Below are 15,859 nucleotides of genomic sequence, written 5' to 3'. Positions count from 1 at the left end.
TTATGGAGAACTCACACAAGGCAAGTGCTTGCATGGAAATCTGAAGAAATGGAACAAGGACATTCTCAAGGTCTCTCTAACTGTGAGATATGGGAGACACTAGCACAGGATTGTCCTGAATTGCATGCCCAAATCAAAGAAGATGGGTGGGCTGGCCATCGAGCCATAGTCTCCCCAAGAGAAGAGTCTATGATAATGCCGCCTTTCCCATCAGCAGAACATCTTGCCTCCCCTAGGAAAAGGGGATCACCTGAAATCTGATTCTCATGCTGATTGACTTGGTTTCCCAAATCATCTGGTTTCTCTCCTATGACTAGAGGACTGAAGAATGGAGTAATGAATGCTTAATTCTTCCTTAATAGAGATTGCAGAATTTTTCAGACAACTCTCCATTTTCCATCCAGAACTCTCCTTGGTTTCTGCTCCATGGAATATCATGGCCCTGACAGTTAGGCACCTCATGGTCCTCTCCTGCACAGTTTTCAGCTTCCCTTTATATGTTGTCTCATCCTTGAAGGCAAGGACTGACTTTCCTTTTCTTATCTGAATCTCTAGCACTTCGCACAGTGTCTAGCATTTATTCAATAAACGTTTTTTGACCTGAATTGAACTATGGAAAGAGCTGCTCAGGCCTGTCCTTTGGGAGGTGAGGGCTAGGAATGAGCTGTAATGGAAGCAGACCCTTGCTTGGGTCTCCTGAGCCCCTGACCTCCCTAGGGCCCTGGATTTGAATTTGAAATGGGAAAGATCTCTCTATCTGACTGTCACTTGGTCTGAAGAAAGGCCACTTCTTTTGGCAGCTGAGTGGAAGGATGGGCTGGAGGGAGGAGAGACTTGAGGGAGGGAAGGAGACCAATCAGCTGGCCACTGCAGTAATCGAGGCCTGACATGAAGGCTCATAGCATGGTGATGGTAGTGTCAGAGGAGAAAAGGCAGCATCTATAAGAATGGGAAAGTAGAATGGGAGACATGACGAGCCTCAGCAGCCCGTTGGGTGTACAGATGAAAGAAGTTAATTTTGTTCCATTTATTGAACAGAAGTTGGGTGAGCCTCGGAGCGTAAGAGGTGACTGGATTTGTCCTGCTGGAGACAGAGAGTGGAAAGAACTCACATTTTGAAGTTTTTTTGAATGTTAGTTCAGCCACTTACTTATTCATACATGACCTAGGACAAATCATTTTCTCTGGGCATCACTTTCCTCATTTTAAAAAATGAGATCATTGATCTACCTGACCTCTAAGGTTATTTCTATCTCTAGACAGAGATGGGATCTTACGTTTTTTTCTGAACCTTATAAGATGCAGAGAAGAACACCTATTTTCTTCAAATTTACACCTAGCCCTAGGAGGTGAGTAATGGGTCGTTTTGGGTTCTGAGCTGATCTAGGTGGCTCCAACTTCCAAGCTGGCCCAATGTCTCTCCAGACAGGCCCATGGGTCTAGAAGGGGTCGTGGAGTGCTTAGAATGTCTGTGGTCACAGGGACTCGTTTGTGAGGTGGCCTATAAAGGCTGACTTAGAATTCTTGGAATCGGGATTCCGTGAGGATCAGGCATTGGGTCAGGAAGGCATAATGAATGAGAGTAAACCTGAATGGACACATTGGGACACAGAATCAGGCAGGCCAGTGAACTTTGTCAAGGTAAGTGGTCCTGGCACTCAGGCTGGATGTTCAGGGTAGAGGAAGAGATTGAGGGAGGGAAGGAAAAAAGAAGAGATAGGAAGGAGAGAAGAATGGAGGACCTCCCCTGGCATAGCTTGGGTACTGAGTAAAGTCTTCCCTCTCCCACTTTTTAGGGTGGTGGATTAAAAGAATCCTATGGAAGGCCAGAAGAAAAAGTACTCATCAATCGTCGGGAGGTCACAATTACGAGGGTAAGACTTTGGGTTAAGGTGACCAGGCCCTCCCATCCCAGCATTTCCCTTACAAGTGATTCTCCTGCCCCTTTTCTTCTAGATCAAGCATGCTGTCTCTTGCAGTCCTGCCCCAGCCCCCAGTGCCATCCTCAGAGTTGCCTCTGTAGTGAACTTGTCCATTATAACCCTGCCTCTCTCCAGTGCTTCCTCTATGGTGGGGCGGCTGAACTTCCCCTCTCACAGTGAGATACTTGCTCTCTCTCTCTTTCTCTCTCTCTCCCTCCCTCCCTAGGATGCTTGGGACATGCAGGAGTTCATCACTTACATGTACATCAGACAACTCCTTCGACATCCAGTCTTCCAGGCATTGTTGGCCATACTCCTGGTGGCTAATGCCATTACCATCGCTCTGCGCACTAATTCTCACCTTGGCCAGGTGGGACCCAGGACCCAATTTCTGACTCTCCTCCCTTCACCCACTCCCCCAAGGTCTTCCTCTTTTCTCCATCCCCTATCCATCTCTCTCCTGTGGAGGCACTTAGATGACCTAGTGTCTAGAATACTGCACTTGGAGTCAGAAAGACTAGAGTTCAACATCTGTTTCAGACTAGTTGTGTGATCCTGGGCAAATCACTTCCCCTCTGTATGCCTCAGTTTTATGCCTCAGTTTCCTCATCTATAAAATAGTGATAAGAATAGTACCTAGAAGGGGACAGCTGGGTGGCTCAGTGGGTTGAGAACTAGGGCTAGAAACAGGAGGTCCTAGGTTCAAATCTGTACTCAGACACTTCCTAGCTGTGTGACCCTGGGCAAGTCACTTAAACTCCATTGCCTAGCCCTTATTACTCTTCTGCCTTGGAACCAATGCACAATATTGATTCTAAGATGGAAGGTAAGGGTTTAAAAAAAAAGAATAGTACCTAGATCTTAGGGTGTTGTGAGAATAAAGTGAAAGATAATATTTACTGTTTAAAATAGTATTTTCCCCCAATTACATTTAAAAACAATTTTTAATATTTTAACAGAGAGATAATATTTGTAAAAAAATGTTTAGTTCTATGCCCAGCACATGGTAGGCCTTAATAAATTCCTTTCCATATGTACTTCCATAGCACCTCTACTTATCTATCTCTTATTCTTTCCATTTCTGCCATCCATAGCACTATTTACTGATCCATCCTTCTCTCCTATTTTCTATTCATTCCTCCATCTATCCTTCCCTATCCATTCCCCTCTCCCCTCCATCATAGCATCGTCTAATCATCCATTCATCCTTATAATCATCTATTTATTTCTCATCTATCCTTTCCACTCACTCTTCTCCACTTATCATTCCTTCCCATCTTCTACTCAGCCCTCTATCTATCCTTCCCCAACCATATTATCATCCAATCCTCCCATCCCCATTCCATATCTATCCATCCCTCTTCATCTTTTTATATTTCCCTCCTCAATTCATTCAACCATGCATCTACTTCTCCCCAATTCGCTCTTTCGAATCCAGCTTTTCATCTATCCCTCCATTCTTTCCTCCTTCTCTCTTCCTTCCATGTATTCCTCTCTGCCCATCATTCTCCATTTCTCTTTCTTTCACCATCCATTCATTGATGGATAAATCTTTATATTTACCCATCTTCCATCCTCTCCCCTAGCAACAAGGCTTCACTGTGCACTTCTTGTCCTTGGCTAAACCTCAAGGTTCAGAGATAAATGAAGAGCAGAGAAAGATGCCTATTCCTATTTTCAGGGAATTTCCTTTCCCATTAGAGAGAAGTGAGGCATATGAATCCTACTAGGCACTAGGAGCTAAGTGCCCTGCAAGAAGTGTCAGACAAAACTGTAGGGCATCAGAGACTTAGTCTGGGAGAAGACAGAGAAGGCCTTCTGGAGAAGATGGACTCAGAGGTGACCCTTGAGAAATAGGTAGGATTTGGAGAGATCACGAGGAGATAGTATGGTGCAATGAGAAGAAAAGTGAATTTGGAGTCAGACGACCTATATGACATTGGGCAAATTATTTGATCTCTCTGGGTCCCAAAAATCTTTACTGTAAAATAATGGAGTTAGACTATATGACTTCTGAGGACCCCTCCAAATCAAATTCTATGGTACCATGAGGGAGAAGACACTCTTTGTGGGAAGATAGGAGTTGAAAGTCATGTAACATAGTAAAGTAGCTTAGTGCAGTGTCAAAAGTGCTAGAGTTGGATTTAGGAAGTCCTGGATTTGAATCTTGTCCTTAGATATTAACTCATTGTGTGAGCCTAGGTAAGTCACTTAACTTTCCTGGCCCTCAGTTTCATTATATATAAAATGAGAAGAATGGATTTGATGTACTTTCAAGGTCCCTCACAGTCCTGTTTATTATTTAAGCAAGTACTTTATTGAGCCCAAGGAGGCAGCTAGTTGGCACCACAGTGCATAGAAAGCTGGGCTTGGAGTCAGGAAGATGAATCTTCCTGAGTTCAGATCTGACCTCAGATACTTACTATGTGACCCTGGGCAAGTCACTTAACCCTGTGTGCCTCAGTTTCCTCATCTGTCAAGTAAGCTGGAGAAGAAAATGGCAAACCACTATAGTATCTTTGCCATGAAAATCCTAAATGGGGTCACAAAGAGTCAGATATGACTGAAAACAGTTATTGAACCTACATAACTCTGGGGAAAAGCTTCAGACATCAAATTCAAGACTTGTCCATAGTGTGAGTCTCACTGTCCTGCTGGAGGCCCTGCATCTCACATTCAGTAAGCCATGTTCCACTTTCCTCCAGTCCCTACGAAGATCACAGGCATTACTCTCCTCACCCTCAGACATCATTTAGGCATTCCTCCTCTATTATTGTTTGTCCTCGTTATAATATTATTGGAATATATTAATTAGCACAGTCCAGCCCATGGCCAGTCTAAGCTCCAATCACTTTCTTTACTCCATACAACCAACAAAACAAAAATCAAGCCCTGATTTGTTGTGACTTCTGAGACGTAAATGCTTACACTGAAATTTCTGTTGGAGTAAACTCCAGCACACCCCTACATTAAAACCAGTTTCTCTAATCTCCCGTTACCACGGGATGAAACTGGTTGGGGATTGGGTTGGGGGAAGTAGAGGAAGGAGTTAGTAAAAGCTTGTAGGAGATAAAGAGAGGGGACCCTCAATATTTACAGTGACTTTATTTGATTTATTTTATTTTATTTTGAAACACTCTCTGAGTATCTGAAACACTGTCTTAGTATCTGTTCTAAGTCAGAAGAACAGTGACAGCTAGGCAATTCAGGTTAAGTGACTTGCCCAGCTAGGAAGTGTCTGAGGCCAGATTGGAACTTGGGTTCTCCAGACTCCAGGTCTGGCACTTTATCCACTGCTACCTAGCTGCTCCTACTGACTTTATTTTAATTAAGAGTGAGATAGTATGGCAAAGCAGATGGGAAGCCTGCCTAGGAATCAGGAAGTTCTGGATTCAAATCCTGATCCCAATACAGTTTCTGGATGACTGAAGGCAAATCATTTAATCTCTCAGTACCCTAAGTGCAAGTACCCCATGTGCAAGACTATAAATGATGGATTGGTTGCCAACCTGCATTGATAAAAGGCATTTCCACACTAGAAGTTCCCCATGCCTATGAAATCATGAAACCAGACCAAAATAAAAATATTGTAGTCATGTTATCTGAAGGGGTGAAACAGAAAGAGAATAGGAAGAAGGGTCCTTTATTGCTGGAACTTCCAGACACTGGTGGGAAAAGTTAGCTACAGAAAGTCCAAAGGGATTCAGAGCCAGGGGAAAGCAGATCAGGGTCATCAACTTGGGGCACTGGTAGATAAATGCTGCAAAATAAACAGATGGAGAAAATGTTAATAATTCAGATTGAACTTAAAAATGTGAATGAACAAAAATGTTTTGTTTTGTTTTTTTCTCCAGAGAGCCAGTTGTTAAAACCATTTACTAGCACACCCCTGCCTAGAGGCGTGACATGAGTCAAGGAGAAGTAGGTCAGAGAATAGACTAAATGGTACTTGAGAAGGGCAAGAGATGACCTACCTGAATGGTCAGGGTGATGGGGAGGAGTGCAGTGTCAGAAAGGAGAGCCAAAGGAGGGTCTTTAGCTTTTGAGACTGGAGTGATAGTGTTAAAATAGAAATAGGAAAGTCAGGTTTGGGAGTAAGGTCAATTTGGCATTCATAGATTCAGATGGGGCAGCTTTTGGGGAGGTGTCTTATAGGGCATTGGTGATGCAGGTTTTTCTGGAGCTTAGAGAAAAGTCAGGATTGGGAGAGAATTTGGGAGTTACCTGCTTAGAGGTGACATCTGAAGTTATGAGAGTGGGTGAAAGATAGCCTCAAAGAAGAGAGAACAGAAGAGGAAAACACTATATTTGGGGTCAGGAGATCTGGATTCCAACCTGGGCTCTGTTCCTTACAAGGTACGTAACCACAGACAAATCCCTTAGCCTCTTTTCCCTCATCTGTTAAATGGGAGGGGTGGGTAAAGGTTGGATGAGATGATGTCTAAATTTTCTCCTAGCACTAGGATCATAGAAGCTGTAGCACCAGTCACACCCCAGAAAAACCATCTCAGCAAATGGGCTAAACCAGGATGAAGGTAACTGACAGGCCTCAAACCCATCATTGAATTAGGGGATGTCTACCCCAAGCATGTGGTGACTTTTTTTGGAATGGGTGGTTGAGAACAGTTTGCTTAAACAGCCATGAAGATGGCCAAAACAGGTGCTGTGGAGCACTTAGAGCTTGGTCAAACATCGAAAATGCTATGGTCATCCAAGGTATCCAGGGTCATTGCCAGTCTTTTATCTTGTCCCTAGTCTTCGATGACTCTGGGAGTAAGGCTAACATCTAAGTGTAACTCTGACTCACTTAAATCTAATTCACACTTACAAGTCAAGACATCACCCTGTGATATCATTAGGAGGAGTGTATAAAATGATGTTCAAGTTCTCTCCTAGCACTAGGATCATAGAATTGGAAAGAGAGAACTATCTAGTCCAACTACTGAATAGATAAAGAAACTGAAGGCCATTTTGTACAAACAAAACCAATGCAATCAAAATTAGAAGGGAAGTAACAAATTGGGGAAAAATCTTTTTAACAAAAACCTCCCACAAAGGTCTAATTACTCAAATTTATAAAGAGCTAGATAAATTGTACAAAAAAACATGCCATTCCCCAATTTTCAGATAAAGAAATCAAAACTACCAATAAGCACATGAAAAAGTGTTCTAAATCTCTTATAATTAGAGAAATGCAAATCAAAACAACTCTATGGTACCACCTCACACCTGGCAGATTGGCTAACATGGCAGCAAAGGAAAGTAATAAATGATGGAGGGGATGTGGCAAAATGGGGACATTAATGCATTGCTGGTAGAATTGTGAATTGATCCAACCATTCTGGAGGACAATTTGGAACTATGCCCAAAGGGCGCTAAAAGACTGTCTGCCCTTTGATTCAGCCATACCACTTTTGGGTTTATACCCCCAAAAGATCATAAGGATAAAAACTTGTACAAAAATATTCATAGCTGTGCTCTTTGTGGTGGCAAAAAACTGGAAAATGAAGGGATGCCCTTCAATTGGGGAGTGGCTGAACAAATTGTGGTGTATGTTGGTGATGGGATACTATTGTGCTAAAAGAAATAATGAACTGGAGGGATTCCATGTGAACTGGAAAGACCTCCAGGAATTGATGCAGAGTGAAAGGAACAGAACCAGGAGAACATTGTACACAGAGACGGATACACTGTGGCACAATCGAATGTAATGGACTTCTCTACTGGCAGCAATGCAATAATCCAGGACAATTCTGAGGGACTTATGAGAAAGAACGCTATCCACATCCAGAGGAAGAACTGTGGGAGTAGAAACACAGAAGAAAAACAACTGCTTGATCACATGGGTCAATGGGGATATGATTGGGGATGTAGACTCTACACGATCACCCTAGTGCAAATATTAATAAAATGGAAATAGGTCTTGATCAATGACACATGTAAAACCCAGTGGAACTACTCATTGGCTATGGGAGGGGGGTGGGAAGATGGGAGGGAAAGGACATGAATCATGTAACCACAGAAAAATATTCTAAATAAATTAAATAAAAATTTTCAAATAAAAAAATTAGATGAAAGAAACGGCCAGAAAAATTAAATGACCTGGCCAAAGTCTTGCAGATAGTAAATAGAAGAGTCAATATTTGAACCTAGGTCCTTGCTTCAAATCTGTCCAAATCCATGCCGCAGCCTGGGGTTGAAGAAACACATAGTGGAGGGAGAAGGTGGTGATGACTAGAGATAGTCTCCCTTTTCTCTCCTCTTTCGCCCAATCCAGACCTAAGATTCTTGTTATCCCTACTGCTCTCATTCCCCCACCCTTGAACCCCAGAGTGACATCCCCTCTCATTCCCAGGTTTGTCTGACTGACTGACTGACTGTGACTCTCTCTCTTTCTCCTTCCCATATAGGAAAACTATGAGTTGTTCTCTGCCATAGATGACATTGTGCTTACGATTCTCATGTGTGAGGTTCTGCTTGGCTGGTTTAATGGTTTCTGGATCTTTTGGAAGGTGAGCTCAGTCCTGTCCCTCCAGCCTCAAACACCCTCCTTGTTCCTCCTATGCTTCTGCCCTTTATGTCTCGGATTCTGTGAAGGCTTCTTTGTGAAACTGAGAGCATTGGGGGTAGCTGGGTAGCTCAGTGGATTGAGAGGGAGATGGGAGGTTCTAGATTCAAATCTGGCCTCAGACACTTCCCAACTGTGTGACCCTGGGCAAGTCACTTGACCCCCATTGCCTAGCCCTTACCCCACTCTTCTGCCTTGGAGCCAATACACAGTATTGACTCCAAGACAGAAGGTAAGGGTTTAAAAAAAAACAACAAAAAAAAAAACTAGTGCAATGGTGTTGGTGTGAGCAGGTGTCTGTCTCTGGAATTTGGGATGGAGAGCAGAGAAGGAGAATAGAAACACCCTGTTCGAGCTGCCTTTATGGCAACTTCAGTCAAAGAAAGATCTGTTCAGATACTCCTCCTGGCCCTGGAGTCTGGTGCTGACTAAATCTCTGCAATTCTCGCTTCCATGAAAAGTGCCCTTCATGGTTTCTCCTCTTAGACTCTGCCAAGATTATTTTTAGGTTCCTAGTTCCTGCTCACAGGAATGGCTATTAGTGGCAGCAGTGGCAATGACTTGCCTTCTCATGGCATATATCTTTCCTCCCTCTTATGATGTTTTTGAGGTGGCAGGTGCCTAAGATGCAATGAACAGAGAGGAGAGTATAAAGGAGATTGGGAAAGACTTCTTAAAGAAAGTGGAATTTTATTTTTTTATTTGACATTTTTTACTTAATTAATTTAGAATATGTTCTCATGGTTATATGATTCATGTTCTTTCCCTCCCCTCTTCCCACCCCATTCCTGTAGCCAATTCCATTGGGTTTTACATGTGTCATTGATCAAGACTTATTTCCATATTATTGATATTTGCACTAGGGTGATCTTTTAGAGCCAACATCCCTAATCATATCCCCATTGATCCATGTGATCAAGCAGTTGTTTTTCTTCTGTGTTTCTGCTCCCACAGTTCTTTCTCTGGGTGTGGATAGCGTTCTTATAAGTCCCTCCAGATTGTCCTGGATCATTAAGAAGGTGGAATTTTAGCTGGGACTTGAAGGAAATTAGTGAGTCTAAGGGGTAGCAATCAGGAGGAAAAGAATTCCAGGTATGAGAGTCAGGAGATGGAGCATGTTGATTGAAGAACAGCAAGGCCATCAGTGTTCCTGGATCACAGTGGGGTGAGGAGAAAGTAGGGAATGAGAAGACTGGAAAGGGAAAGTGCAGGCTACATTAAGGAGGGACTTTACAACTCAAGGCTTTGTGTCAGAGGAGAGAAGGGGCATATAGGACTGATGTTATGAAGGTAACATTGACAGGATTTGGCTACAAATTGGATATGGGTGTCAGTGAGAGAGATTAAGTTAAAATTACACCCAAATTATGAGAGTGGGTGACTAGGAGATGAAGGTACCTTTGACATTAATAAGGAAAAGGAGGAGAGTTTGTGCAGAAAGATTCAGTTCCATTTTGAATCTGTTAAGTTTAAGATGTTTAAAGGACTTCTCATTCATGAAGTCTAATAGGCAGCTGGAAATTTGATTCTGGAAGTTAGGATGGAAGCTGAGGATGAATAAGCAAGTAGAGAATCATTTTTGAGATAATAACTGAATCTGTAGAAGCTGAGGAGATCACTAAGGGAAATGGTATAGAGGGAGAAGAGAAGAAGGCCCAGGATAGAGTTAGGGGGAGGGAGGACACTAAGGATTAATGGGTAGGACTTGAGTGAAGATCCAGCAAAGGAGACTGAGGAGTGGTCAGACTGGTAGGAAGAGGAACCAAGAACAATACTGCCATGAAAACCTAGAGAGGAGAGAGTATCAAGGAGAAGAGGGTGACTGACAGTGTGAAAGTTTGCAGAGAGGTCAAGAAAGATGAGGCCTGAAAAGAACCCAGTGGATTTGGTTATTAGGAGACAACTGGTAACTCTGGAGAGAGCAAATCCAGTTGAAAGATGAGGTTAGAACCCAAACTGTGGAGATGAGAGGAAGTGGAAGGAAGGAAGGAAGGAAGGAAGGAAGGAAGGAAGGAAGGAAGGAAGGAAGGAAGGAAGGAAAGGGAGAGAGGAAGAGGAGGGAAGGAACAAAGGAAGGAAGGTAGGAAAAACATGGGAATATTTGTTGACAGTAGGAAGGGGGTTAGGATACAGAGTGACATTGAAGATTAATAAGAAAGTAGAAATATTAAAGGGGGCAATCTGTTGGAAAAGACAAGATAGAAAAGACAAGATGGCATAGGATAACTTGTGTACATAATGCAGCTTACCTTGGCAAGAAGGGTTACCTCTTCATATGAGACAAGGTTGAGGTTGGAGATAGTGTTGGAAGGCATCTGAGTGTTGTGAGATGAGGAGAGAAGGTGCCAGAGAATGGTTTCAATTTTTCAGAGATATATGACAAGTTCCCCTGAAATAACTTGGGACCATAGGAATCTGATAGAGGCTCCATATAAGTCCAAGCTTAAACAGCCTAATAGACTAGCCAGTACATCCTAAATTCTTGGCTTGGTAGTCTAAACACTTGCATAAACTTTCCATTCTTCCATCCATTACTATAGGTGATGTATGTATATGAGCTCCTGAGATCTATGAGTTTGCTGTTGACCAGCAGGTCCTTATGTGATCTCTGAGGTCATCCATCACAAAGAGAGGAATTTCCTCTATCATTTTCTGAAGGATTAGGTATCTTTGAGCTGGATACGGTGGGTCTTTCCTTCAGAACACCCCACATCCCACTTACTCACTTGATGAGAATATGCCTGTCCTTTGACGAAACTGCTAGCTTAACATTTCCTTCCATTCTCTCAATATTAAGGAATCATCAAAATCAAATGTTTTTGGATTCACTTCAGAGGTGGAAGTCAGTGTACTTAGGATTAAGTTCACCTTCAACCCTGTAAACCTTTGCAGAGGTGGCCTACTTAAATAGTTAGAGCACAGTCTTAGGTCCCAGCTCAGCATCCTGAATATTTAGTGAATTGATTGGAACTGGTTCCAATTGGTGATGACACTCCATCAATAGATGGTATCAGGGTTAGGGTATCTATTATCCTGCTAATCCTAAAAACTTTCATAGGACACTTTAGACTCCTGTTGATGTATCCAGATAAGATTACTTTTTGTCCTTCAATCCTCCAAGACCAAACCCTTCAAAAGGTTGCAAAGATAGCTTTCTTAAATGTCTCTTATGGTGGTCATTTGTGTTCCATTATCCAATTACCATGAGAAATTCCATATCTTCATTCTTTACCCAAACATCTATCTCGGTACAGGGTCTCATGAGACTGGGTGGAACAGACCCATAAGGAAAGGATGATGGGGTTATGCTCACTACTTTGAGGATCCAGGGCAACCTCTCTCTCTGACTCCAACTCTTTTTCATGATGCTGGTTCTGTATGAATATCTGGGAGTTAGTTCTCCTTCTCAATGGTTATCAAAGCTCTGATGCCCTCCCTAAATCCTACAGGCCTTGAGAATGAGGACCTTGATAGCAAGGGGCATAGGATGCTGGTGTTAGTAGAGAACACTGAGACAGTGATAATAGTGAGGAGTAGGGAAAGTGAGCCTTAAATGATTGCTTCTGACCACCAACTCTTTTCCTACTCCCCCTTCCAGGATGGATGGAACATGCTCAACTTTGTGATCGTCTTTGGACTGGTCTTGGGACTCTTCTTTGATATCTTTGATAACATTGCCATCACCTACACCTTGAGGTAGGTGGAGTGAAAGGACCAACTGTCTCTGAGCCAGGGGTGCTGCTTTACACCCAGAGAACTAAGGCTTTCAGAGGAAAGTGGAAGGTATGGAGCACCCCCAGATGGGTTGAGCATAGGAGATGTCTGGGATAGAAAATGCATGGGAATGGGAGTAGAGGAGTTGAGGATCACCTACTTGTCTGGCCACCCCATGGAGAATGGCATGGGGAGAATGAAGATCTCCTCCTGGGAGGGATCAAAGAGAGGATGGAAGAACCTGAATAACTCTTCCCCTCTCCCCTCTTCAGAGCACTGAGATTGATGCACGTATGTATGGCAATAGAACCCTTGGCCCGAATTCTCCGCGTCATTATACAGTCTTTGCCCGACATGGCTAACATCATGGCGCTCATCCTCTTCTTCATGCTGGTCAGTCCCTTCCTTGGGGCCTTTGGGGAGGGACCCTCTCCCACCCTAGAATCCTTTTCCTACTTTCCAAAACCACTTCTAGCTCAAGACCCTGGAAAGAACACTGCCCATAGGGCCAAGAGACCTGAGTTCAAATCCCTGATATAACATTAGAATGACACATCCTTTTATGTCTTATAGCCTTCCTTTCTCTATTTACAAAATGGTGGTAGAATTGCTTATATATTACCCATCTCCCAGAGTTTCTGTGAGGGAAGCACTTAGGTAGATTGTAAAGTACCATATAAACATGCTTTGTAACTTGAATACTTAGTTAAGGTCCATGATTTCTTCCACTTGGGTCTATACCTATGCTTGTAGAGAATTCATCCCCTTAATGCTTTGTTGTAGTGTGTCATTCCATAAATTCTCCATCAAGGCCTTCCTCTGGTTCCTTTAATATTCCCTACTTCTTTTACCTATTAAAATTCAATTATTCAGGGCAGCTAGGTGGCTCAGTGGATTGAGATTCTGGCCTATAGATGAGAGGTCCTGGGATCAAATCTAGCCTCAGACACTTCCTAGCTGGGTGACCTTGGGCAAGTCACTTGGCCCCCATTGCCTAGCCCTTACTGCTCTTCTGCCTTGGAACCAGTACACGGTGTTGATTCTAAGACAGAAAGGGAGGAGGTTTTTTTTTTAAATGTAATTATTACTAATAACAATCTCTTACACCCCTTCCAACTTTCCAGGAACTGCCTTCCCATCCTCCCCCACCTCTACCCCAGTCAGTTAACTCATCCCCAGGCTCCCACTCTGGGAAAGCATGGTGGAACAGTGGGAAGAGTACTGAACCTGAGTTCAAATCCTGCCTCTGCCATTTCCTAGTGGAATGAATGGCCTTGGTTGAGTTACTTCCCTTTTCTAGGCTTTGGCTTCTTCCTCTTTAAAACAAAGGGTCCGGAATAGATGATCTCCAAATCCTACAATCTTTGTAGGTTTTCTCCGTTTTTGGAGTCACCCTCTTTGGCTCCATGGTCCCTGCCCATTTCCAGAACATGCAAGTAGCCCTTTACACCCTCTTCATCTGCATCACCCAGGATGGCTGGGTGGACATCTATGATGACTTTCAGTGAGTAAGGTAATGGGGCCCCTTAAGATGTGGGATGGGGAAAGACCTTATACAGACAGACCTTTTCCTTGAGAGGAAAAATGTCCCTGAAGCTATGAGGAAGGGCTCCTAATGGGGGTAGGGGGATAATCAGGGGTCAAATAGGAAGGCTCCAAATGAGAAGAGATGGAGGGGAAAGAGGGACTACTGACATGAAGAATTGGGGACTTCCAATTATGGGAAACACATTAGTGTTTCTCATGAAGGCAAGAGAAGAGGCTTTTGATTAGGGGGCTAGAGTTGACCCCCAACATGATTCCAGGAGGTCTGCTCTGTGATTGTGGAGGAATGGCAGGACCATAGAGGAAGACTGAGGAAATCTCTAGGCCAAAGGAAGGAAGACCAGAAGAAAGAGCAGAGCTAAGACCTCCCTCATTTGTCACTTAAATACCTGACTTCCTAGGAATGAAGGAATTTTATTTAATTCCTTCCAGGACTTTACCTTTTTTTCTTTTGGCTGGTTTCTTTTTTAATTCTTCCAATTATTTTGTTTTCATTCCATTATGTAATCTATTGGTACATAGATCAATTTATCTTTAACCCACTGACTATAATTGATCCTAATGTCTAAACTATTTTCTTTTTAGAGGATTCTCACATTGGGTTCCACCTTCCACTGCTACTAAGCTGCCATATTTTTTCTTTTTTAAATGTTGTTTTATTAGTGCTATTTTCTTTTTTTCACATTACCACCATTTCCCAATGATTACCTTTTCACATACATACACACACACATACACATTCTCATATTTTTTTTCCTAGACAAAAAAAAAAAGAGAGAGAACCCTTTAACACACTAGCCACAACTAAAAATGAATGCCTGGTTTTGTACCTCTAGGTAACCCAGTCCCTCTAAAATCATAAAACTATAGATTTAGGGCTGGAAAGGACCTCAGAGGTTATCTAGTCCAGCCACCTCATTTTACAGAAAAGGAAACTGAGGCTCATAGAGATTAAGAAACTTGCCCAAGGTCATGAGAGTACAATGCACTTGCTCAGAGGCCTTGCAATATTGTTTCCCCTTTTATTTCATTAAGGTCATCATGCAAATTATTCTCCAGACTGTCCTTTATTATATATCAGTCCATATAAGCATTCTCAAGTTTTTCTGATTTCTCCACATTCATGGTCTTTGACAACATAAGTAATATATTCCATTACGTTCATATACCACAATTTGTTCAGTCATTTCCTAATCGATAGGCACACATTTTTCTTCTAGTGCTTTGCTACTAGAAAAAGTGCTGCTATAAATATTTTTCATACATATGAGACCTTTCCCTCTGTTTTCGGGAGGATTCTCGGTGCAGTTCCAGCTTTTGCTGCTACTAAGCTGCCATCTTGACTCCACTCTCTTTTCCTGTTTTTGATTTCTTTGGAGTATATGCCTAGTTACTGCAGTACTGCTGGATCAAAGGGTTTATTGTGATATTGTTTAGAATAATTTTTAGGTTCTTGGTTTTTTTTTTCCTTCTGGAAATGGTTGGTCCATTTCAAAGTTCTAGTGAATTAATATGCCTGTCTCTCCATAGTCCCTCCAATATTTACTTTTTTCTCTATTTTATCAACCCTGCTAAAATGATGAGTATTGAGTGAAAATTCAGAGTTCTTTCTTATCTCTCTCTAACTAATGATTTTATATGGTTATCAGTAGATTAAATTTCTTCTTTTAAAAATTGTCTGTACCTTTTGACTACTTATCTATTAGAGGATATCTCTTCTTTGTGTATATTACTTATTTTAAAAACCAATTCACCATATATCCTGTAAATAAGACTTTTTATCAGAGATATATCAGAAAAGATTTTTCCTATTTAACTTCTAATTATAGTTGAATTACTCTTATTCACACAAAACATTCCAATTTTATATATACAAAATTACCCATTTTATCTTCTATGATTATTTCTATTACCCATTAAGAATTCTTTCTCTAGCCACATTTGTACAAGGTACCTCCATTTATTCTCTAAGTTTTTTTGATGATGTGACTTTTTATATTTAGGTCATAATCCATTTTGAAGTTTCTTGTAGTCTATAGCCCAAGCTATTTTCAATACTCCCTCTCCCCCATCTCATTTCAATTTGGACCAGCCTCTTGAGTTCTTTTGG

The 15,859-nt window shown here is 42.1% G+C and overlaps 1 protein-coding gene across 3 annotated transcripts in view; it reads left to right on the top strand.

Moving 5' to 3' along the window:
- The first annotated feature begins 264 nt into the window (after positions 1-264).
- Positions 265-15,859, top strand: part of CATSPER4 (cation channel sperm associated 4) — a 29,789-nt gene continuing 14,194 nt past the window's right edge. For 2 of the 3 annotated variants that reach the window (XR_008911517.1, XM_007491348.3), the window contains exons 1-7: positions 265-1,641; positions 1,797-1,874; positions 2,149-2,292; positions 8,333-8,434; positions 12,089-12,186; positions 12,477-12,597; positions 13,575-13,708. Coding sequence is in view for 2 of the 3 variants with exons in the window: in XM_007491348.3 (XP_007491410.2) it covers positions 1,573-1,641; positions 1,797-1,874; positions 2,149-2,292; positions 8,333-8,434; positions 12,089-12,186; positions 12,477-12,597; positions 13,575-13,708 (746 nt within the window). In the remaining variant the exon portion in view is untranslated. The remainder of the gene's footprint in view (positions 1,642-1,796; positions 1,875-2,148; positions 2,293-8,332; positions 8,435-12,088; positions 12,187-12,476; positions 12,598-13,574; positions 13,709-15,859) is intronic. The other variant, XM_007491349.3, reaches the window with a different exon arrangement.

The sequence above is a fragment of the Monodelphis domestica genome, chromosome 4 (assembly GCF_027887165.1).
Source record: "Monodelphis domestica isolate mMonDom1 chromosome 4, mMonDom1.pri, whole genome shotgun sequence".
Lineage (NCBI taxonomy): Eukaryota > Metazoa > Chordata > Mammalia > Didelphimorphia > Didelphidae > Monodelphis > Monodelphis domestica.
This window is presented reverse-complemented; position numbering and strand designations above follow the sequence as displayed.